We start from the raw sequence: 24,934 nt of genomic DNA on the forward strand, positions 1-24,934 counted from the left end.
AAAAAAGAACAGAAGGTGGGGGGGAGTATAAGCGTAGAAAAAAAAAATCAAAATTAAAATATCTTGTGCGGTACCCAGGCGTCTTTACCAAGTCAACCTAGAATTGCTGATTCCAGTTGAAATCAATTCTGGGAAATGATTTATGCCAGCATGAATATTTCACTTTATTAAGAATTCCCATTAGAATTGTGCATTGGCTGTATTTATTTATGTAATTAACAGTTTTTTCCTTAACACTGCCCATTCCTCTGTGAAGCGACATTTAAATGATGTAGTTTAACGAACATGACATGAACGTAGCCTTATTCTTGTCCCTTTGTTTGGAACTTGGCCTCCTGTGGCTTCTTCCAAAAGGGTTGAGCAACCCCTGAACGTCATCAAAGTCACACACCCTTGATGAAGATGCTGTAGCTGGAGATGGAAGGACATGGGAAAAGTAGAATGGAAATGTCTGATTTAGGTCAATTTTGTTTTGCAGGCCATGACTGTTGTGAGACGGTGAAGGTGTCTCTCTGTGCCACCAAGCAAGGCCACCCACTTCTGGTGGTGGCCGAGGAGAGCTTGCAGTTTGTCCAGGATGAAGCTTACGACGCGGCACAGTTCCTGGCATCGTGTGCCGGGAACCAGCAAGCGTTAAACTTTACACGTTTCCTGGACCGCTCCAGGCCACCTGCAGGGGACTTAGATTTTCTGGATGAGAAAGTAACTTTGGCGTTTCGTCACCTGAAACTGCCGACCGAGTGGAACGTGTTGGGAACAGACCCCAATCTCAATGGTAAGGTTTGGTAATGTTTTCTACATGCTGCAGATTGGATTATTACGGTGATCAGCAAAGCTTAGGAGCCTGTTCCCCACGTCATATTTTAAACAGACTAGACTGATTTCTCCCTGCAAAGTACAGGCTGTTGAATCTGTTTTCCATAAACCTGATTTATTCCATTAGGACCCTATTTGTCTGCCCAGATTAGCTTTCTAAGCAATTTGCATTGAAAAATGCCACGCCACATAAACAAATCTCAGTGAAAGGATTCTGTTATAGTTTTGTTTTGGTAGAGGTTATTTGTAGCATTTTTATCCTGTGAGTTAACCAAAATGACTATTGGGACAGTTCCTTCCTGAAAAAGAGAGAGAAAAAGCGAGAGAGAAAGCACCAACTTTTCGGTATGAAAATGTTGAATTAAATTAAATTCATCTGTGGAGATTCTTTGTCATCCAGGTGATGGTTGTCCCAAAGATGCTTTTTCAAAAGGCAACTGGACTTCCTTTGTTTTTCCTTGAAGACGTTTCATTTCTCATCCAAGAAGCTTCCTCAGTTCCATGCCCGACTACCACCACCACCACCACCACCACCATCATTGTCATCATCATCATCATCATCATCATCATTTAATGTATATTATAATTCTTGGAGGAGAAGTGAATCAAGAAAAAACAAAAAAAGTCCAGTTGCCTTTTGAAAAAGCGCCTTTGGTTCCTCATTCCTACTAAAATATCCATGGAGATACCTAGAAAAGGCCACTATTGAAATGAAATAGAGAATGCAGCCTTGGGGGCTAATTTTAGATATTAAGAATTTGAACCTCAGCTTCTTTCCTCTCTCTCTACCCCCCTGTGTCTTTATCAAGTGTTCTTTGTGGTCACGTTATGCTAGTTATTCTTTGACCAGTTGGTTTCTCTGTGGTTGCAATAGGCAGCTGGCTGCACAGTGTGACCATAATTTGTTTTTCCTTTCCAGATATTAGTAACCTTGCTATTTACTTTTGGGGTAAGTGGCATTATGCATAAATACATTCAACGACCAGGGTGACATCACCCATCCTTATCTTGCCCCCTTTACTCCCATTCTTGAAGCATTCCATTTATTCTCCTGCATCGTTTACTTAGCCTACATGCCACTCTTATCCTATTCAACCATCAACTTGGAATTTCATATTTGTGCAGTACATTCCAAACACACTATCAACAACTTTCTCACACTCATTCGCAAAATCTGATCTGCCTGGCACAAAGCTATGCTGCACTTCCCAAATTGTGCTCATTGTGATCGCTCGCGCCCTTTCAATCAGAATTTGGTGTTCTAGCCCAACCTCCACTCAAGCAGGACATCCTGTATCATTTCAGACAAAAGACTGTCCAATCTTTTCTTAAAAGCTTCCTGAGATGGAGAACTCACAACTCAGATGCACTCTGGTTCTTTTGCTACTGTTCTTTTTATTATTATTATTGTGGACACTGTCAAGATCCATTGTTGATTGGAGAGGCATATAAATCTTTTCTAAGCTTTTTCTCTTTAGAAAAGAAGCTTTATATTGATGTGGTTATGACTTGCAGAAATATTAGAAAAATGCCTATATTTAATAGTTACTTATCCAAATAATAAGAATTGCATTAATTCAAGGTTGGCAAAAGAGAACATTATTGGAAGAAGACCTCAAGCAAAGCTATTAGTGGACTATAGAATTATGGAAACTAATTGTTATTGATTGTTTTTTAAATATAAACCCAGACAACACACTGTTTACCAAACAGTAAGGTGAATATGTAAAAAAAATTAATAAAATGTATTTTTTTAAAAAAATAAATGCAATTAAATCAGTCAGTCGATCAATTATTCAGCCCTTTCTCCAAACATCTGTATTATTGCTTTAAGGCCAACTATGAGCAATATGTCCTTCTTAGCTGATACTGGGGTGAGGCTACAGCGCCTTCTTGCCAAAATTTAATCCAGACATATTTAGCACTGCAAGGTCCTGCAGCTCTTTTAACTCTGAAAGGCAGCTTAAGTTTATGCAGGAATAAATGTTACGTGAATCAAAGCAATAACAACATTGCTTTTCAACTGAGCATATATAGGCACAAACATGTTGATACCATTTAGAAATGTTATAGGAGGGGACCTATGCTGTTCCTCTCTGTGGTCACTCAGCTTGCCAGTTCTCTGCCCCAATTTTGTCTGCTTTTCATTTTTATACCTAAAATAGGGTTGACAGATTTAGGCCCGGGAAGAGAAGTTAACTCTCTCAAATGAATTGAGAGAATGAAATAAATACAAACTAAAAAGGAAGGATGAGAAATGCTTTCTAAGTTACTTATTACTCTTGACGAAATGCTGCTCAAAATGGCCAACGGGATTTAACGAGAATAGACTTGTCTTCCAAGAACAAATCAACAAAATGTTTTTAGCTGCAAATCGGTCACATGCGATGCTTTATATTTTCTTTTTAATTTTGTTTTTTAAAAAAACTACTGTTAATAGGGTTTCTGTGATCTAGAATGTTGAGCTTCTGCAGACAGCTCAATTTTGAATTTTTAGGATGGCAAGAGGCAGCTTCTAGTCCCTACGGCTTCAAGATGAGCACAGGTGAGTCACAATGGCTGAAATCACAGAAGCAGCTGGGGTGACTGAAGGTTTCCTGTGCTGTGTGACCTGCTCCCCTCCCTTCCTCCCAACTAGCAAAGCCAGGTTTCATGATGAAGTTAGAAGAAGTTTCAGAATGAAGTTAGAAGAAGAATTAATTGCTTTGAGAAGGAGGTAAATGGCAGACAGAGGGCACTGTTTGATATTGAACAGATCACCTTGCTATAGATGCTATGCTTCTGTAAAGGATGATGGAAATGAAGAATGACAATGGAAAGAAAATAAGAAGCCACCGTCTGATCATTCATGTACCCTCTGAGTTTGATTCAGTTGTCTTAGCTCGGTTGTCCCCATAGCTGGGGAAGTCCAGCCTCTTCTCACAGTTCACTGTGAACCCTGGCTGATGTGTCAACTCTCATGCTCTTAATGAGAGAGTGTCTGGTGGAAAGTTTCGAGACGTGATCTGAATATCAACCTGGAGGCTGAAGCCTTCTTCTTCTCCTCTCTGCTTTGGTTTCTCAGAAAATGTTCCCCGGGAGACGTTGTTGCATTTTGCAGCCAGACTCGGTTTGCTACGTCTGACGTGGTTCCTGTTGAAGCAACCAGGTGGCAGAAGCGCCGTGAGTGTTCCAAACAGTGAAGGAGCCACACCGGTGAGCTTAGCCTTGGAGAGGGGCTACCAGAAACTGCATCATATCCTGAACAAGTAAGGACCATTGATACCAATTAGAAGTTCAGCCTTTTGGCTTTGTGCATTTATCTCTTGCCTCTTATGTTGTTGTTAGTTGTGAAGTCGTGTCTGACTCATCGCGACCCCATGGACAACGTTCCTCCAGGCCTTCCTGTTCTCTACCATCTTCTGGAGTCCATTTAAGTTCACGCCTACTGCTTCAGTGACTCCATCCAGTCACCTCATTCTCCGTCGTCCCATTCTTCTATTGCCCTCCATCTTTCCCAGCATTAGGCTCTGCTCCAGTGAGTCCTTCCTTCTCGTTAGGTAGCCAAAGTACTTGAGTTTCAACTTCAGGATCTGGCTTTCTAAAGAGCAATCAGGGTTGATCTCCTCTTGGACTGAGTGGTTTGATCGCCTTGCAGTCCAGGGGACTCGCAGAAGTCTTCTCCAGCACCGTAGTTCAAAAGGTCTCAATTCTTGGCGCTCAGCCTTTCTTATGGTCCAACTTTCACAGCCATACATTGCAACTGGGAAAACCATGGCCTTGACTATAATGGCCTTTTATGATCATTCTCGGAGAAGAGTATCCTTGTTTATGATAACAACGGTACAGTTAGAAATAGAGATTCCAGAGACCGTGATTTTATATAAAATGCTGCATGTAGGAATCTTAAATCTAGAACGATGTTTATAAATACTATCCTGATGATCTTGCCATTGGTGGAGAACCTGGTTAGGTAGTAACAGGAATGGGAAATGTATCTCTCAGATTTCATGTTTGAATTTCATGTTGGATGTGGGATGGAAAATACTCAGTGGAGACATCACAGTATGTGTATTTCTTTGCTGTGGGGCATTCATCTCAGCACAGGCTGTTGTGTGTTGTGTCGCATCTCATGTATCCATTTCAAAATTGGTTCTCTTCCAAAGATGCTATTGTGAAAGTAGGAAATATATTGTCTTGGCTGTGAGAATAATTTTGCTCTGGTCAGTATTTGAATGGGGGAACCACTTGGGAAGGCTGTAGGCTAGACTGGAAGGTCATAAAACATGATGAAAGAAGGAGTTGAGAAGTTATTCATCATCATCATCATCTCAGAAGCTAAATATTTTGTCTTCTGTAGATTAGATCTATAAACTGACATTTGATTGCTTCTGCAGAGGTTCACCTAAAGGTTTGTTGGTAGCTCCTGCTCTATACTCTTCCCACCTCTATTATAGATACTTTCAGCTGGATATCATTTCTCAATTTCTAGAGTGCAACCCAAATGGTTTATTAATTGTTAATAATCGGCTCTCGCTAGGATGCAGCTGTCATGTGTCTGTCACGTGCAAAAGAAGGGAAATTCAGATCTTAGCATGATGTCATGTGTCTGATTAACGAAACACTTCAAAGAACTTTCAGGCATTTTTTTTAACCTATTACAGAGTGTCAGCACAGCATGGTAGATGCTAAGATCTGAATTTCCCTTCCTTTGCACATAACATTCCAGGCATTTCCCCTCCCCTATTTTGAGGTCATGATTCACATCTTCCAATTAGCTTGGAGGGCAAAGATTCACTTCCGTTTCTTTTTCCCGGGCTTTCCTTATATTCTTCTCCCCTTTCCCTGTCACCTGATTTAACTCTAAAAATACCAGACAGTTCTGCATATATTGTCAAAGCAAGAATATTCAATATTAGCAGCGCTGACAGCAGCGTGTTGTAGCAAATTCAAAATTTATGAATTTGAGAGTTTGGTTGCCCTTGTCTTTTCCAGAGAAGAAGCCAATGAACCAGATTCCTGGAGCACCTTGTCACATACAGTACATTCTGGGGACTCCTGCATCAAGTACCACCAAAGCTTAAACATTTACACTCTGACAGTGGAAATGAAGGAAGGGGACAAACTGAACATGGAGAAAGATATCATTCAACTCCAGCTGCACATCCAGAATCTCCAGCCTACGGTGAGGGAGAGGATCTGTCTTAGCTCATTGGTTTCACTGAATAATTCTGATTTGTCATGGTCTTGCTGCTTGATAAGTACCATGCTGTTATTTTAAAAAGTTGATAGGATTACAAGTTTGGCTTTGATTATAATAAGAAGACAGTTTATTGTGTTATTCTTTATAATCTCTTGAGAATAAGTTGCTTTGAGATAACATTCTGGTTCTGACAGCTGACCTAAATGCTCTCAGATACCACGATTGAGAATCCTTGATTGCTGTGTATATGGATCACATATGAACAGATTATTGAGATGGGGAGATGAATATGATGCTAGGAAAAGCATCTGGGAATGTTTAATGATTCCTGCTTGTTATTTTTGTGGTTGCACGATATGCATGTAAATAATACAATAATACAAGCCCTCAGGGGCTTACAGTCAAAATGCGTATACTGCAGGAAGTGACCCCCCCCCCAAATGGCAAGTGATTGAAGGCAAGTGATAATCAGCATGGGTCTAGGTTAATGGATGAATAGCCATCTGGGATCCCCATACACTGTCCCTCAAATTCAGTTAAAGGTCTCAGGGTGTAAATCATTAGAAAATAGAGATGGTATTGGAGAGGCCAAGGGCGAAAGAAGTAATTGTGAATGAAAGCAACTTAGTTTAACTACTGGAGTAAAAGAGCTAAAAATATAGAACTAAGACTGGAATGTCCCTGGTAACTTTTTAGTCCCATAGAATTCTAGGATCAGGATAGGAGGACGAAATTATGCTATGAGACATGCCAGAATAACAGAATGACAGAATTGGAAGGGATCTTGAATCAGGCAGGAAACTCTATACCATTTCAGACAAATGGTTGTCCAATCTCTTGTTGAAAATTTCTACCCAACAACGTCTGGAGGCAAATCATTTCACTGATAGATCTGTCAAGAAATTTCTGCTTAGTTCTAGGTTGCTTCTCTCCTAGATTAGTTTCTATCCATTGCTTCTTGTCCTGCCTTCAGGCGCTTTGGAGAATAGCTTGACACCACCCCCTGCTTCTTTGTGACATATTCTCCTCTTGGTTGCTCCAAGCCTTTATGTTTAAAAAGAAAGGGTTTGGTTTGATTTTCTGAAGACAAGTTGGACGGCAGACTGATCTAGAAGAAGCAGATGTTTGTGGAGTGGCTGGCTTGTCTAGGAATAACTTATGGGCCACCTAAGGCTTGTGGGCCAGAGATTTCATTAACTCCCTAAGCAGTACTTCAAGTTTTACCACATAGTCACCGTCTTCCCCTGAGACCTTCACCAAATGCTGGAAATAGCAAAGCAGAGCTTAGCTTGTAAGTTAAAATGTGGTTGAGTAGCTTTAGTTAAGTAGGTTGTAGCAACTTAGCTATGATCTTAATATGCTGTGTGAACCAGGTTATCATATTAAGCCCTGCCCTGAGTTATACGTTTGGATAGAGCATGCTACATGAACACTGCAGTTGTGTGTTATACTAATCTGGGTTCAGGGCACTGTGTGAATACAGTCTCGGTATATTTTTAAATTGTCGCTTAAGTGCCCCCATTGCTTGTGCACTGGCAGTGAAACAGAGCCAATGGTCTTTCAGATGAAAAGTCTTAGTTGGGTATTAACTGATAGCAAAGGCGCTGGAGGGAATACATCATGTGTCACCAGTCGGAAAAGCTATGTTTAGATGGTCTTCTATCAAGAGACCTGGTTTGTTTCACATCTAATCTAATTTCAGTTTAGTTCAGTCAGGGTCAGCTGAAAGAGGCTTCCTGGAGAAAGAAGAATCTGTCCATTTCAGTTTAGGGAACCAGAATGACTTCATTGAGAGGATGGCAGTAAAATCTTAATATTCTCTCCTCCTCCTCCCCCCCCATTTTCTCTCCTTCCTTCCTTCCTTCCTTCCCTTCTTCCCTTCCCCCAGTCACTTTGCGTTCCAGCACAAGTGTTTGTGTCTGGATCTGCTGCTGGCTGACTCCCAGCCAAAGTGTTTCCTTCTGGTTGTGCTGAAGTCTTCAGCAGCTTTCTTTATTTGAAGCTCAGCTGGGATTGAGGGGGTTTGGATGGATCAGGACTTTGTTTTTTTCTGAATATGTACATAAGAGGTCTTTGGCTCATGCCTAGCAAAATTGGCAGCCAATGGCCTTACAAAGGCACGGGACTTTCAGGCTAATGTCATCTGACCCTGGACCTCATTTCAAAATGCATGCAAGAGATCAGACTTCTGATTACAAAAAAAAATAAAATAAAAATAAATGACCCCTCCTGGGTTAATGTGGAGAGAGAAAGAGAGAGAGAGAGAGAGACAGACAGACAGACAGACAGACAGACAGACAGACACAGAGAGAGAGACAGTGAGAGAGAGAAATGAGGGAGGGAGGGAAGGAGGGAGGGAGAGAGCGAGAGAGAGAGAGAGAGAGAGAGAGAGAGAGAGAGAGAGAGAGAGAGAGAGAAAGTGTCAGAAAAAGGGAAGCAAAAGAAAGCTAGGGAAAACCGCCCCCCCCCAGCCATTCCCATCTAATTTTGAGGCAGTCAGTTTGCAATTCTAAGAATTCCCTGCCAGCATGGGAGATGCTGTCCCAATCCACTGGGAGACTACCTGGTCAGGTAAGGCTGGTCTAGTCTAGTCAATTATTAGTGGAATCTGTCTGAAGAATTCAGGTAAGGAGAATGCCCGAAGCCGAAAGCAACAGAACTTGCTTGGAATTGGCACAGAGGAAAAAGTGATTCAGGCTAAACTCAAGTGAAAAACCTCCTGTAAGAGAATAGGAGGGGGCCATTTTCAAAGCAGCTGCACCTTGGTTCTTCTCTGTGGCAGACCGAAAACGCAAAAGCAGCAAGGAACATGGGTGATGGGTGGGTGTATCTATACTGCGTCTCTTTTCCTCCTACCCAGATTGGCTCTCCAGCTGACAGTGCTGCAGAAGAAAGTAACTACCGAGGGGTTAAAAAAAATAAACCCAGATACAGCATCTTAATTTTGTCTTATATTTGGATTTTCAAAAGAAAAAAGTACATTGCAACTGCCTCCCCCACTTTTTTTAAATAATAATAATAAAACTGTTGTCCTCTTCTAGAACGTGAAGGAAGACCATTGTCCAGCGCAGACCTGGGAGTACCGTGGTTTGGATCCTGTGCTTGAGGGTCCTGAAGCTGCTGCAGACCCTGGTTTGGATGTATCGATGGTGGAAGCAACTCCAAAAGGTTCTTCTGATCCGCTGGAGATCTCACCCTCTGTCTGCCTTGGGGAGGAAGGCAGCTCCCAGCAACTCGAAGAGCTGACAGGCGCATCACAAGAGACGTTGAGGTTGGAGGAAATGCAGAACCAAAGGACTTCCTGTCAGGGCGAAACATTGCCACACAAAGCGGAAGGGGAGTGTTTCTCCTCCGTTGGAGACTCTGGGGCACCGTTGGAAGAAAATGATAGCAAGAGTACTTTTTGTGATGCCGCTGGCCTCCCCTTCTCGGAAAATACCAACAAGGAAGCTGGAATGACCTCCTCCAGTGCTACTTTGGAACAAGGGAACGTCTGTGAAGGACATAATCTCTTCCAGGAAGTGCAGCTGGCTGAATCAAGAGTAACGGAAAATACATCCCCAACTTCCTGTGAGGGCAGCAATGTAAGTATGGGACAAGGTGAATGCAAGAGCTGCACAGGGGCCATAGATGTTAATGTGACATCCCAACCGTATATGAAAAATGAGGAAATTGACATGGAGCCTTCCGGGACAACAGTTATGGCATCCTCTGTTGCATCACAAACCAATCCTGCTGCTTTCTTCCTTGGGGATGGTGACCCTACTGTCACCTGTAAAGATGAGAATGAGCCAACCTCAGTGCCAGAAGGTTCTGCAGATGTGGTGGCTAGTGCAGATGTTAGTTCTCTTGACAATGGAAGTAACAAAGAGATTGGAACAGAAAATCACATCAACAGTGGACCAAAGAACACTGTTACAAAACAATCAGAGGAGAAGGAGAAGGAGAACATTGCTCCAAACCCTGGAATAGAACCGTTGTCCAAAAACCTTATAGACACCTCTGGATTTTCTCTGGAGCATCCTTCTGCGATGGAAGTGAATGATGGAGGGCAATGGAGAGATGCAGATATGTCTATTGAAAACATTGCTATGGATTTGAGCAGCAAAGAGCTGAACGCTTCTCTAGAGGGCAGTGTGGAAAAACCCAGGAAGAGCCTAACATGTGTGCGGTCCCAGGCTGCCTGTGGTGGAGCTGAAATCCCAGAGACCTCGGCGATAGAGCAGAGTGAGCAAAAAGTAATTGATCTGACACCAATAGAGACCGAAGGAAACGCCGATCCTACCGTGGTTGGTCAGGGGTGTCTTGCTGAAGCCCAGGATGAGAAACAGGATTTGGGCGAAGACCGAGAGTTCAGTTCCTCTCTAGCGCACACAGATCCAGGTGACGGCCCTGAATCGCATCCAGATGTTTTCAACTCTTTTATGTCGCCCTGTGATCTCGAGAAGCCTCTTTGTGGACCGGCGGAGATGATAGGAAGCGAAGAGGAACCGGATCAATCTGGCGAAAGCCTCCGAAAACGCATAGCCCTGACATCAGCCTTGCTTGTGGAGAAAGTTATTCAGGAGGCTCAGTTGACTGTTACACAGAAGGGCAAGGCTACAGCAGCCTCTGTTGGCCAGGAAGCTTCTTCACAATTGGAGAGCCTTGCCCTATCTTTGCATGGTAAGGGCACTCCGTGTATTCAGGAGCATTTAATGGGCACACCCTCTGCTGCTTTTAATCAAGACTCCAAGCAAAACCAGGAAGTAGGAACAGCAATAACAGCAGAGGCAGCAGCAGCAGCAAAGCTGCTGACTGGAGCAGCTGAACAGGGAAGCCCGATGCAAGGTGAGCTGGCAGCCACGTCTCTTGCTCTGGTGGATGGCTGGGGAAAAGACCAGGAGCCCAGCTCTTCTCAGCTGCCTGAAAGTGAGAAGGAACTGCTTGGCAAGGAAAAGGCTTTGCTGGAGAGCTTCCCTCCAGGAGTCCTTGTGCAATCGGCTTCTGGTGATCTGGGGAGAGAGCACCCAATGGATGGAAGCCATGCCGAGCCTGGCTTAAAGGAGGAAGCCTCCAGTATGGAACAACTTGAGGAGCAAGTAAAGGTAGAGGCGGTCGGGGACGTTCCTCCAGAGCCTGGCTTGGCAAAGGGTGCCTCTCTTTGCAACAGGGGGACGCCTTCCCCTGAGGTCATGTTGAACCCGGGACTTGAGCTTGGTCCAGCTGGGCAAGCAGCCTCTCCAGCTGGCAGCACATTGGATGGGATGGAAGCTCCTCTGACGGCTCTGGAACTGGCCATGGAAACTGGCCTTTCACAGGAAGAGGGGGGAGTGGAAAACATCCCTTCCCGAATATTGCTTCAGCCAATTGCTGAAGAACTCCTTTGTGACTGCGATTCTGGTCCCGAAATGCCCTCGCTGGCTAGTGAGATGGACGTTACGAAGCTGGCAGAGTCAGAGAAAGAGAGTAGGAGGAGTAGCCAAGCTGAGCCAGAATCAATTCCCGTGCCTCTCTGCTCTTTTCCCGGGACTGAGCAGTTGGACAAAGTTGGAACGGAAGACTCTGCTCGGGAACCTGATTGTCTGTTGGGTAATGCTGACCCGATGCCTGGTCAAGTGATACTGCTGGCAGAAGCACATGTCTCTTTGGAATCTCTCGCTGGAAATCCCGTGGAAGTCCCCTGCTTGGTGGAAGCCATCTCCGAGGAGACTAGCTGTCTCCTTAGTGAAGTTAAAGAGGAGATAAATGTACAGCCTGATAGCAAAATGAACTCTGCAGCCCTGGAACTAACCAGCTCTTCACCTATTGCAGGTAAGCAAATGAAAAAAAAAAAAAGCATGATTCAGTTTTCTTCTCTAGGTCAGCAGAAGGGGGAGATGTGATTTGTGAATGACAAGTGAGGATAGTGTGGGTCTGTTTGCTGGAAGGATGCGATTAGCCAGGTGGGGAACAGAAAAGCACGCAAAATCCCTATTTCTTCCTTTTGCACAACTAAACTTCAGGCTGTCAGTTGCTTGAAGCACACATCTGCTTCCTTCCTGACCCTTTTCTTTTGACTCTTTCCCCTTTAAATTGTCATCAAGGTAGACAGTTCTGCCCTACAAAGCATCTGTTAAGAAGGAGATTGAATGATGTGTTGTATTCATGCAGGCTTCCTTCCAGAACAGGTGTTTATTTGTTGCGAGGTTTCCATGTTTCATGCTGGCTTGGCTTGGTCAGAGAAGACCACAGAGCTGTGGGTTAAATTTTTGCCTATCAGCTGCTCAAGTTCTAAAAGCGTCTTTTCAAGATGGCCCGGATCCAAATGTAGTTTGAGGTCACAGGAAAGCTAGACCTATTTCTTTAAAACTCAGTCCCCATTTCTGCTTTATGCAAAATCCTTCCTGAATAGGCTACCCACTCTCTCTCTCTCTCTCTCTCTCTCTCTCTCTGTGTGTGTGTGTGTGTGTGTGTGTGTGTGTGTATGTATGTGTATATATTTGCTGGGCTTCAAGCCTTTATTTCCGACTTGAGAAAACAAAGGCCTGGACGAAGGAGTTTGATTAGCGAGAGCAACGTTGACAAGCGAGGAACTGAAGGATCAAGACGGACCGGTTGGACTCCTTCTTTAAAACCATTTTGCCTCTTCTCTAACAGGAGTTGTTAGAGCATATTGTTTTGATTATTTTTTTATTTAAAGGTGAGAGCCAGGAAGGTGGTGAGGGAAATGAAGGAAGGGCCTCTCCCTCCCCCTTCCATCTGAGCTGTAAACCTAGAGGCATAATTGTTGGCAAGGCTTAATGATAGTTTAATGCAAGCTTTCATGGCTCCACCTGTTCAGACAGCTGGTTAAAAAGAAAAACAGCTGATCTCTCCCTGCTGCTATTATGGAGCTTGCCCTGAGGAATTGCAGGTGTGGCAGCTCTCTTCCTACCCCAGTTAGAAGTTTGATCCGCTGCAAATTAGTACCAGCAAATTTCTCCTAAGTTAAAACTGAAGGAACATGACAGATTGAACCAACTTGGTCTCTCTCTCTCTCTCTCTCTCTCTCTCTCTCTCTCTCTCTCTCTCTCTCTCTCTCTTTTAAAACACAATGTGAAAGATTCTGTCTTCCCATTCCCCCCCCCCAAAAAAAATAGTAATAAAATAAAAATTGCCTGCCCTATCATCCCAGGCTGAACTGCAAATAGAGGAAAAACTGGGAGCATTTGCTGCTTGGAAACTTAGCGGAGGCAGGGTGTGTACAAGATCCTTTTTTTTTCCACAGGAACAAAACTGGAAGGAGCACCCTACCGTCTTGAAAAAAAAAGATAAAAATAACAGCTGCTCTTTAGGCCTTGCTTGACAGGATTTGGCGTCCAGCAAACTCCATTTTATTTTTGTGCCATACGATGGCTTGATATGTCAATCTCACGGGGAGGTGGCTGTCATGCGATCCTCGGCAGTTCATTTCTCCTTTTGGGCTTAGGAGTGGCAGTCTCCTAAATTTATTCCCTCACCCCCTTTAAACTCTGGCTGTTGATTCTAAGCAAGCAGCATCGAGAAAGAAAGAAAGCAAAAGCCCAGCTGCACAACAGATGAACTGCCAACTTTTTTTTTAAAAAAAAAAAACCCACACGTTTTTAAAAACGCAATCTAGATTTTTCTGGGCGTCATCCAAAATGGGGGCCTGTTGGAGAAATCTTGCGTGGATTTTGTAGAGCGAGGGTGCCTTGAAAGAGGACATGTCCACCTAGGTCAGGGGTCTTCAAACCTGGCCCTTTTATGACTTGTGGACTTCAACACCCAGAATTCCTCAGCCTGGCTGAGGAATTCTGGGAGTTGAAGTCCACAAGTCATAAAAGGGCCAGGTTTGAAGACCCCTAATCCTAGATGGAGGTCTTTGCTGGAAGCTGCTTTGGCATCAAAAGTGCTTTGCTCTGAATATGTGGGGAAGCTAAAACCGAAGGCGCAGGGGAGGGGCTGGGAACGGGCACCTGTAATTAAGGTGCACTTCCTGCTTTGCACCTGCTACTAGCCGTGATGCTGAGACTGCGTAGTTTTAGGAAAGCTCCTGAGCAACTGGAGGAACAGGATTAAACTGGAGTCTCCACCGTGCCGGAACACGGCAAATGTGAGTGTTTCTGTCCACATGTACTTAGGTAGTAGAAATGGCCTCAAGGATCAAGAGAACTTGTGGGGAGCGCCAGGAGTCAGCCGAGAAAGGTGTGTGTATGTGGAGACCTCAAAGTGGGAGCGAGAAAGATATTGCTAAACTGTGCATGACTCGGCAAGAAAGAATGGTGTGAAATGGAAAATAAGTGAGCGGTTGGCTTGCATTGCCCACTGAGTCCGTCTCCCCTTCCTCTGTGATGTCAGATCGGAACCCCCACTTTTTCATTTGCTTGCGGTCCGGCTCTTTTGCCAAGCACGCCATTATTTATTCTGAGCTCAAGCCGAGCTTGTTCTTTCTTGCCAAGGCATGCTGTTCTCCCCTGCAACTTTGAGGAGACGTAGCCACTCTTGCACCACAACAAACACAAAACCATTTCTTTCCCCCCCTCAATTCTCCATTCATTCCCTTCTCTTTTGCTCTATTTTCCCAACTGTTGTTGTTGATGCTGTTGAAAGCTGTCAAAATGTTGTGCTGTGGGTCATCTAAAGTAGCTTCCCTCGCAAATCCCATCCCCTTTTTGCTACACACAGAGAAAAACAAGGTAGAAATGAAGCACCTACTTGTTCCAAACTCCCCAATGTTGGTTTGAAATTTAAACTGTTTGTGCTTATTAGGCCCCCAAATCTACCTCCCTTTGCTAGTTGTTTAATGTTTTCTAAATCGAGCAAGTTGGTGCAAGCTTTTTTGAGTGCTTTGCCGAAGATGGTTCACGTATATTAAGTAAAGCAATGTTGATCACATCACTAGCAAAGTTACTGTTGGCTGAAGTCTAACATGATAAGTGGAAACTAGAAAAACTCTTCCTCCATACAAAAACTTCTCTATTTTGGTTTCTTCAGAAATGATCTTCTAAACCCATGACCACTGCCAGACCAGAGGATCATCTAGACTGATGTTTTTGATTTCAGGTTTCTCCAGCTCCACCCACCTTGGTGCCCTCCAGATATGTTGGAGCTGCTGTTTCCAGAATGCCCAGCAAGAGAATGCTGGCTGAAGAATTCTAGGAATTGCATTTCCAACACATCTGGAAGACGCCCCTTTGGAATAGCCAGGTCCACTGGGCCTGGAAGAGGACTTCCATGTGAAATTCTTTTAAAATTGGAATGGGGTTGAGCATTGAGCATGACAAACAGAAGTTCTACAATTGAACTTATGGGGACATGATAGCAGTATTCCAGTATTTAAGAGGTTGCCACAAAGAGGAGGGGGGTCAACTTATTTACCAAAGCGCCTGAGGGCAGGACAAGAAACAATGGATGGAAACTAATCAAGGAGAGAAGCAACTTGGAATTAAGGAGAGACTTCTTAACAGTGAGGACAATTATCCAGTGGAACAGCTTGCCTTCAGAAGTTGTGGGTACTGCATCCCTGGAGGTTTTTAAGAAAAGATTGGACAGCCACTTGTCTGAAATGGTATAGGGTCTCCTGCTTAAGCAGGGGTTGGACTAGAAGACCTCCAAGGTCCCTTCCAGGTCTATTCTGATTGATTAATTGATTGATTGATTGAATTGGGATGAAGGGACACCAGCTATGTTGTTAAAACTGAGGCACTGGAGAAGTTATTAAAAAGACACACAAACATTTTTCTCTCTTTTTCTGCAGACTCTCTGGAAATGCAGACTAAAGAAGAAATGGATTTTCAGACAGATCTAGCTGAGAGCATTACTTCTGAAGAAGGGGTAAGGTTTTGTTTATTTCCCCGTCTCCCAACACTGAGCATTGGCTATTGATTGAGGAACAAAAACGCACATGGCCCCTTGCAAAGTTAATTTCCTTCTATTTCAATTTTTTTTTTTTTGGTCTTTAATCACGAGGAAGCAGATCTTCCTTTTTTAAATTTTCTCATTGGTTTTATTTTCCAAAATTATGGCTTTCTGAACCCTCTCGTTGTGTGCCTGGAGTCCCTTTCAGTAGCCTGATGGCTGGAAGATCGTTTGAGCTGGTTAATTCATGGTTTTGGACTTTTATGCAATCAGTTTGCAGGAAGAAGGACTGCCTTTCTGTTGTAGATGTGTGTTGTCACTGCTTGAGAAACTTCTTTGGTGTGTGTTAAATGAAGGACCCTCTCTCTGAACTTGGCAACTTCGAGATCTGAATTAAACATCAATGAATGAGCAAAAGATTGTTTCAACCTGCTCTGTGAATGAGATAGGCAATCTTTAAAATGAATAAATAAATAAATAAATAAATAAATAAATAAATAAATAAACATTTACCATTTGAGAAAGTTATCCCCCATTGGCTTGAAGGGTGAAAGGCAGTTCTAAGCATCTTGAATACAATTTCTAAGCATCCATGCAAATTGTTATTATTATTGATTGATAATGAACACTGAGAATTTGTAGTAGTTATCCATGAAAGAGGCCAAAGTCGTTCGGGAGAAATCTTCACCACCAGTAACTATCTTGCAGTTTTACTTAAGTTTGATGGGGTTGTCAAGAGGTAATGCTTTGTCGCACAGTCAGCCAGATGTTCAGACGGGGATTGGCATTTCTGTCTACCTAACCAGTCCTTTGCAAGGGCCTGAAAAGGTAGGTGTGGTGGTTTGATGGTGTTACAAGTATCATCGCAGGATGGAAGCTGTTCCCAGTAAACCCACCTTTTGCAATTGACTGATGGCGAATTTGTCAATGCTGATGGTGTTTAAGAGGTGCTCCAGTTGTTTTGGGATTGCACCCAAGGTGACTATTACTATTGGTGCTACCTTTGCTTTCTTCTACCACAGTCGTTCTATTTCTATTTGTAGGTCTTTGTATTTTGTTATCCTCTCCAGTTCTTTCTCTCCTATTCCGCTATCTCCAAGTAGTGGTGTTGCTACTAACACTATCCAGACTTTTTTGTCTTTCTTATTGACAATTGTTAAGTCTGGGTTGTTGTTATATTTATTTGCTGTCCATCTTGCAGTTTGCAGTGTCTGTGAGTGGCTTGGGTGGGTTTGGTACAGCAGGATTGACATGAGTCTATTTGCTGGGATTTGGGGCACCTGGTAGCAAGGATCTTTGAGCATTGGCCACAGTTAGACCCCTTATTCCTTTAGATATTTAGAAGGATAACAGTTCCTACAGTTGCTGATTTGGAAGGTGGTGGGGTAGTAATGGTGTTATTGTAGACATCTGAAATGAGAAGGAGGGAGGGAGGGAGGGAGGGAGGGAGGGAGGGAAGGAAGGAAGGAAGGAAGGAAGGAAGGAAGGAAGGAAGGAAGGAAGGAAGGAAGGAAGGAAGGAAGGAAGCAAGCAAGCAAGCAAGCAAGCAAGCAAGCAAGCAAACAAGTCAACTCTTCTGGGCTGATCAATGCCTGTATGGAGAAAATAGTGTGGAATATATAGGGCAGTGATGGCGAACCTTTTAGAGACCAAGTGCCCAAACTGCAACGCAAAACCCATTTATTTATCACAAAGTGCCAGGGCTGCATCAGCATTGTGGTGCCCTCAGGCGGGACGTGGGGGGCGTGGCCCACTGGGTGGGAATGGCTGCAGTGGTCACAGCAGACTGGGTGAGCATGGCCAGGGCCAGTTCCTTGTCATCTCAAAGGCATTCCTGGGAGGCCACTGCCGCTTGTTTGCTCACTTCCTGCCCTGTCGCTTCCAAACGTCATGTGCTCGCTACTCTGGTGAACTCTGCTGGGTCAACGGCACACGTGCCCACAGAGAGGGCTCTGAGTGCCGCCTCTGACACGCATGCCATAGGTTCACCACCATTGCACTAGCCCTAAGTAGAATTTTCCTCCTATGGGATTTTCACATCTATTGTACCAGGCAACATAGATAGGGCAGGCTAGAAAAGTCAGTGCTCTCCTAACCATACCCAAGCACTCTGAATTTGTTGGCGATGTCCATTTTGCTCTATGAGTTCATGGTGACCTAACCCTAACCCTAAGTGGAATTTTCCTCCTATGGGATTTTCCCATGTATTTTACCAGGAAACATAGATAGGGCAGGATAGAAACATCAGTGCCCTCCTAACCATACCCAAGCGCTCCGAATTTGTTGGCGACGTCCATTTTGCTGTATGAGTTCATGGTGACCTAACCCTAACCCTAAGTGGAATTTTCCTCCTATGGGATTTTCCCATGTATTTTACCAGGAAACATAGATAGGGCAGGATAGAAACATCAGTGCCCTCCTAACCATACCCAAGTACTCCGAATTTGTTGGTGACGTCCATTTTGCTGTATGAGTTCATGGTGACCTAACCCTAACCCTAAGTGGAATTTTCCTCCTATGGAATTTTCCCATGTATTTTACCAGGAAACATAGATAGGGCAGGATAGAAACGTCAGTGCCCTCCTAACCATACCCAAGCGCTCTGAATTTGTTGGCGACGTCCATTTTGCTGTATGAGTTCATGGTGACCTAACCCTAACCCTAAGTGGAATTTTCCTCCTATGGGATTTTCCCATGTATTTTACCAGGAAACATAGATAGGGCAGGCTAGAAAAGTCTGTGCCCTCCTAACCATACCCAATCACTCCGAGTTTGTTGGCGACGTCCATTTTGCTCTATGAGTTCAAGGTGACCTAACCCTAACCCTAAGTGGAATTTTCCTCCTATGGGATTTTCCCATGTATTTTACCAGGCAACATATATAGGGCAGGCTAGAAAAGTCAGTGCCCTCCTAACCATACCCAAGCACTCCGAATTTGTTGGTGACGTCCATTTTGCTGTATGAGTTCATGGTGACCTAACCCTAACCCTAAGTGGAATTTTCCTCCTATGGGATTTTCCCATGTATTTTACCAGGAAACATAGATAGGGCAGGATAGAAACGTCAGTGCCCTCCTAACCATACCCAAGCGCTCTGAATTTGTTGGCGACGTCCATTTTGCTGTATGAGTTCATGGTGACCTAACCCTAAGTGGAATTTTCCTCCTATGGGATTTTCCCATGTATTTTACCAGGCAACATATATAGGGCAGGCTAGAAAAGTCAGTGCCCTCCTAACCATACCCAAGCACTCCGAATTTGTTGGTGATGTCCATTTTTGCTGTATGAGTTCATGGTGACCTAACCCTAACCCTAACCCTATAGGATTTTCCCATGTATTTTACCAGGAAACATATATAGGGCAGGATAGAAAAGTCAGTGCCCTCCTAACCATACCCAAGCGCTCCGAATTTGTTGGCGACGTCCATTTGCTGTATGAGTCATGTGACCTAACCTAACCCTAAGTGGAATTTTCCTCCTATGGGATTTTCCCATGTATTTACCAGGAAACATAGATAGGGCAGGATAGAACATCAGTGCCCTCCTAACCATACCCAAGCGCTCCGAATTTGTTGGCGACGTCCATTTTGCTGTATGAGTTCATGGTGACCTAACCTAACCCTAAGTGGAATTTTCCTCCTATGGATTTTCCCATGTATTTTACCAGGAAACATAGATAGGCAGGATAGAAAACATCAGTGCCTCCTAACCATACCCAAGCACTCCGAATTTGTTGGTGACGTCCATTTTGCTGTATGAGTTCATGGTGACCTAACCCTAACCCTAAGTGGAATTTTCCTCCTATGGAATTTTCCCATGTATTTTACCAGGAAACATAGATAGGGCAGGATAGAAACATCAGTGCCCTCCTAACCATACCCAAGCACTCCGAATTTGTTGGCGACGTCCATTTTGCTGTATGAGTTCATGGTGACCTAACCCTAACCCTAAGTGGAATTTTCCTCCTATGGGATTTTCCCATGTATTTTACCAGGAAACATAAATAGGGCAGGCTAGAAAAGTCAGTGCCCTCCTAACCATACCCAAGCACTCTGAGTTTGTTGGCGACGTCCATTTTGCTGTATGAGTTCATGGTGACCTAACCCTAACCCTAAGTGGAATTTTCCTCCTATGGGATTTTCCCATGTATTTTACCAGGCAACATATATAGGGCAGGCTAGAAAAGTCAGTGCCCTCCTAACCATACCCAAGCACTCCGAATTTGTTGGTGACGTCCATTTTGCTGTATGAGGTCATGGTGGTGACCTAACCCTAACCCTAAGTGGAATTTTCCTCCTATGGGATTTTCCCATGTATTTTACCAGGCAACATATATAGGGCAGCTAGAAAATCAGTGCCCTCCTAACCATACCCAAGCACTCCGAATTTGTTGGTGACGTCCATTTTGCTGTATGAGTTCATGGTGACCTAACCCTAACCCTAAGTGGAATTTTCCTCCTATGGGATTTTCCCATGTATTTTACCAGGAAACATATATAGGGCAGGATAGAAAATGTCAGTGCCCTCCTAAACCATACCCAAGCGCTCTGAATTTGTTGGCGACGTCCATTTTGCTGTATGAGTTCATGGTGACCTAACCCTAACCCTAAGTGGAATTTTCCTCCTATGGGATTTTCCCATGTATTTTACCAGGAAACATAGATAGGGCAGGCTAGAAACGTCAGTGCCCTCCTAACCATACTCAAGTGCTCCGAATTTGTTGGTGACATCCATTTTTCTGTATGAGTTCATGGTGACCTAACCCTAACCCTAAGTGGAATTTTCCTCCTATGGGATTTTCCCATGTATTTTACCAGGAAACATAGATAGGGCAGGATAGAAACGTCAGTGCCCTCCTAACCATACCCAAGCGCTCTGAATTTGTTGGTGATGTCCATTTTTCTCTATGAGTTCATGTTGACCTAACCCTAACTGGAATTTTCCTCCTATGGGATTTTTTCATCTATTGTACTAGGAAAGATATATAGAGCAGGCTAGAAAAGTCAGTGCCCTCCTAACCATACCCAAGCACTTTGAAATTGTTGGCGATGTCTATTTTGTTGTATGAGTTCATGGTGACCTAACCCTAGCCCAGTGATGGTGAACCTTTTAGAGACCAAGTGCCCAAACTGCAACCCAAAACCCACTTATTTATCGCAAAGTGCCAGGGCTGTATCAGCATTGTGGTGCCCTCAGGCGGGATGTGGGGGGCATGGCCCACTGGGTGGGAATGGCTGCAGTGGTCACAGCAGACTGGGTGAGCATGGCCAGGGCCAGTCTCTTGCCATCTCAAGGGCATTCCTGGGAGGCCACTGCCACTTGCTTGCTCACTTCCTGCCCTGTTGCTTCCAAACACCATGTGTCCGCTACTCTGGTGAACTCTGCTGGGTCAACGGCACACGTGCCCACAGAGAGGGCTCTGAGTGCCGCCTCTGGCACGCATGCTATAGGTTCACCACCACTGATATAGAGCATAGCCAGTAGTAAGGCATACTAGAAACTTACTTTTAGCCTTTCACACAATTAGGTGCTTAAGGTTTGTGACTTGTTTTAATGCTGTTTTTTATTGACAAATTGATGTTCATTGTTTTATTGTCTTCAGAGGAGTAGCTGATGGGATGGGTACCATCCTGTAATTGTAAAGTTTCTTGCTGTTTAAAGTATCTTCAATACTTTGCTGTTGGTGGTAGTTGTTTGAGTTTTGTGACTAATTATAAGAAGATGTTGAAATATCAAGCCAAAGGGCAGAATGGAAAATGTTTTAAATAAATACATACAGTAGAGTTCCCAGTTTGTCTCCTTGTCTGGATTTTTTAGCAGCAGCAGCAGGTGGCTTTGATCTTCTTTACATTGATGTTGGATGAGAAGTTTTCCCTATCCACCCACTCTTCTTGAAGCACATCAGATGCTTCCCAAGTCACATTAAGAACTCTGTTTGGTTTTAGTATGTTTCAAGAATGAAGACGTTTTTGTCCAGATGACCCAATATGCTCTTCTTTTGGCTCATTGCATCACAATAAGATGTGAGAACAATTTGAGAGAACTGTACTCCTTTGAAAGCAAGGCTAGGCAAACATTTTCTAAATGGTTTTGCACTCTTGAAAATTACTTTGCCCCCCTAATTTCTTCAGATATGTTAATGTTAACATTATGACCGCCAGTTTTTACTTTTTCACAATAATATACACTAGCCATTTCTATAACAACAAACCTATTAATCAGCAAAACCAAAATCAAAGCTTCATTCTTTCCATCACGTGCACAAAAATCAGAAGCAATGTCCAAAGGAAAACAAAATTAAAATTTCTTGGATAGAGAAATCAATTTAACTATTGCTACTTCTTTTTCTCTTTGCTGTGGGAAATAATATACATTTCTGTTTATACCTATTAATCTTTATAAACTATCCTCATTTATATCCTCTACTGTTCTAAAAACAGTTGGAAGTCAACACTTTTTTCACTGACCTCTTTTACTTTTTACCCCACACCCTTTCCCCCTTCTTGTTTTCCATTATTTATTTATTTATTGTATTATTCATTCTGATAAAGTAATAAAATCTTCAAGTACAAAAGCAGATGGGTTAATTTTGCTAAAAAGGCAGTGAATAGAAAATTTATCTGCTGGGTTTCATTGCTGAAATCTTATTCTCCAAAAAAGTCCATATTGGTTTTTGGTTGACCATCTCTGTTTTTCTGAAGAATAAGCTCTTGTTGAATCAAACCATTTATCTGGATAAGGACAGTATTTACCCTTGATTATGTGTTGTGGTTTTGCTCTTGTAATAATAGTTAACTGTGTTATGTTTTTATTGTACTGGATACCCAGGGGATATCCATCACCCAAGCCAATGGTATATATGCTACAAAGCTCATATTGGTCAGATGAGTGTGTTGCTTAGCCCTTTTGATTTTCAAATGGGGAAGTAATTGACCGAGCTTTTGCAGGGAGGGTCTGAGGAGGCACTGATCATATTTAAAGTGAATAAGGAACTGAGATTTTGCAATAATGTGGAGAAGCATAGCTTCTTCCCTCCTGGATCTGTTAGGATAGTTCTGTAATTTGTGTTTTTCTTAGAGGATGCATATTATTGCTTGGCTGATCTCTTCACTCAAAAGTCCACGTTGCTCTAAAAAGTGAGCTGTTTATGAGTCAAGTGTGGTGCCTTCCATCTGTGCTGGATTTCAGGTCCCATAATCCTGAGCCCGCTGACGCTCCAGTGTAGTGTCTACATACAGGGAGGCTTTGCGCTCTCTCTGCAGGTGGTGGTTATTAGTCACGTTCCAGTCTTTCATGTATTTTTAACAAAGATAATTTTTAGAAAAACCAACCACACTAATCGCATCTTGTGGCAATGGTTTCCATAAATTGGATTACGTGTTGTGTGTCAGAAAATTACTTGAGGGTGGGGAGGAGGGGAAGCTTGCATAAAGGACAAGAGGCTGCCTATCAGGTTCCCTGCTGGCTGTAGAAGCAGATGTTGATTTTTGCTCTTTGGTTTTGCTTTAGGACTAATATGCAAATATAGTGATATCAAGCATTTATGAAGCTGCAGCATAGCAATTTTTTTTTAAAAAAAAAATCAACCTGATATCCTCTATATGGATTGGATTCCTGCTTCCTAACCAACATCCGCGTCTTTTCCTACCAGCATTGCCGTCATTCCCAACCAACAGTTCAGCTTTCCTCAAAAAAGGACGCACAGAAATTCTAGCTTCTCTTGAAAGTTAGTTAGGCAGTTGAATGACGCTTTGCTTTCTTGGTCTTGAATGGAAGGCTGTAATTGCTAGCTTATGAGCAACATAGTTCGGTCCTTCTGCAAATGGTTTCATCAAGTATTTTCTTTTATGTAAATCACGATTCACAACAATTTTGGGTAGGCAAGGAGGAAAGAGAGGAGAGAACATCACCAGTTTTATTTAGTGCTATAGCGCACATTTATGATCCTCTGTCTTTTTGTTTCTATAGTGGACTGATGGTCTTCCCACATCATGCAAAGCCAAAGCGTGGTATGTTTGGTTTTGATTTGTCATATTGTGTAGACGCCGCCAATTGTAGTTGATGCATGCTTAAGGAAGCCATAGTTAAGCATAATACGTGACTTAAATTCTATTCATAATAAACCAGACTATTCCCCGGTTCTTGGAGGAGATGGTAAAAGTAAAACAGACAGCTTTCTTTATAACTTTTCAAATGTGTTTCACGTTTCACTTTGTTGCAGTGTAAACGACAATGCTAGGAGAAGGTATTATTAAACCTTTCCCCCCTACTACAGATTAAGGGATTGAAGGGGGTGGACTAGAGGTGTGATTTTTGCTACTTGCTAAATTCTAGCCTAGCTTGGATGTCAAGCTGAGGATTTGATCAATCTCCAAACCAGAGGTCTTCAAACTTGGCCCTTTTATGACTTGTGGACTTCAACTCCCAGGCACGCTGGCTGAGGAATTCTGGGAGTTGAGGTCCACAAGTCATAAAAGGGCCAAGTTTAAAGACCCCTCCTCCAAACCATTGCATTCATGTAGATTACCAGCTCCTTCTTTAGGTTGTATTAATTCTTGGTGACTTAATGGATACATTCATGTAGGGTTCTTTGGTAACAATACGGAATTTTTTACCCTTACCTTCTTCCAGGATGTGTTTTTCCATGTCAGATTTAGTCTACAACTAGGGGCTTCCCACCAAACGACTTCTCAGCTTTGGAGGATCAGTCCATATCAAGTAGAATACTAGATGCTGTCATCTGCCATGATAATATATCCGTTGTCTATTTACTAGCCTTCTGATAATCAAATATATATTATTCTGGAATCATCTCCCTTTTCATTAGAAGATTAGAGAATTGAAAGGCGTTGTAGGCTCACTCAGCATGCCTCTTGATTTGTTATCAATATTTTGGTGACTAATCTTGGAGTGTTTGCTTTGAACAGAAAGATCAGCTGCCTGCCAGAAAGTTCCAGATGAATAAACTTTGATATATGATTTTACGTTAGGTCTTAGTAATAGCTCTTTTTCCACAAATGACACATTCTAGCAAGTAAGTACTTTAGGATTTTCATTGGTTAGTTAGTTTCTTTGCTTGCAGACAAAAAGGAGGAGACAGTGAACCCTTGCACATCA

The 24,934-nt window shown here is 43.1% G+C and overlaps 1 protein-coding gene across 11 annotated transcripts in view; it reads left to right on the plus strand.

Moving 5' to 3' along the window:
- Window positions 1-24,934, plus strand: part of AKAP13 (A-kinase anchoring protein 13) — a 185,026-nt gene that overhangs the window by 78,785 nt on the left and 81,307 nt on the right. For 10 of the 11 annotated variants that reach the window (XM_039358929.1, XM_039358925.1, XM_039358924.1 and 7 more), the window contains 5 exons: window positions 479-775; window positions 3,881-4,064; window positions 5,791-5,980; window positions 9,040-11,791; window positions 15,717-15,793. In XM_039358929.1, coding sequence (XP_039214863.1) covers window positions 479-775; window positions 3,881-4,064; window positions 5,791-5,980; window positions 9,040-11,791; window positions 15,717-15,793 — 3,500 coding nt within the window. Of the gene's footprint in view, window positions 1-478; window positions 776-3,880; window positions 4,065-5,790; window positions 5,981-9,039; window positions 11,792-13,920; window positions 14,073-15,716; window positions 15,794-24,934 lie in introns of those variants that run through there. The other variant, XM_039358936.1, reaches the window with a different exon arrangement.

The sequence above is a fragment of the Crotalus tigris genome, unplaced genomic scaffold, assembly GCF_016545835.1.
Source record: "Crotalus tigris isolate CLP2741 ecotype Arizona unplaced genomic scaffold, ASM1654583v1 scf7180000019068.10715455, whole genome shotgun sequence".
NCBI lineage: Eukaryota > Metazoa > Chordata > Lepidosauria > Squamata > Viperidae > Crotalus > Crotalus tigris.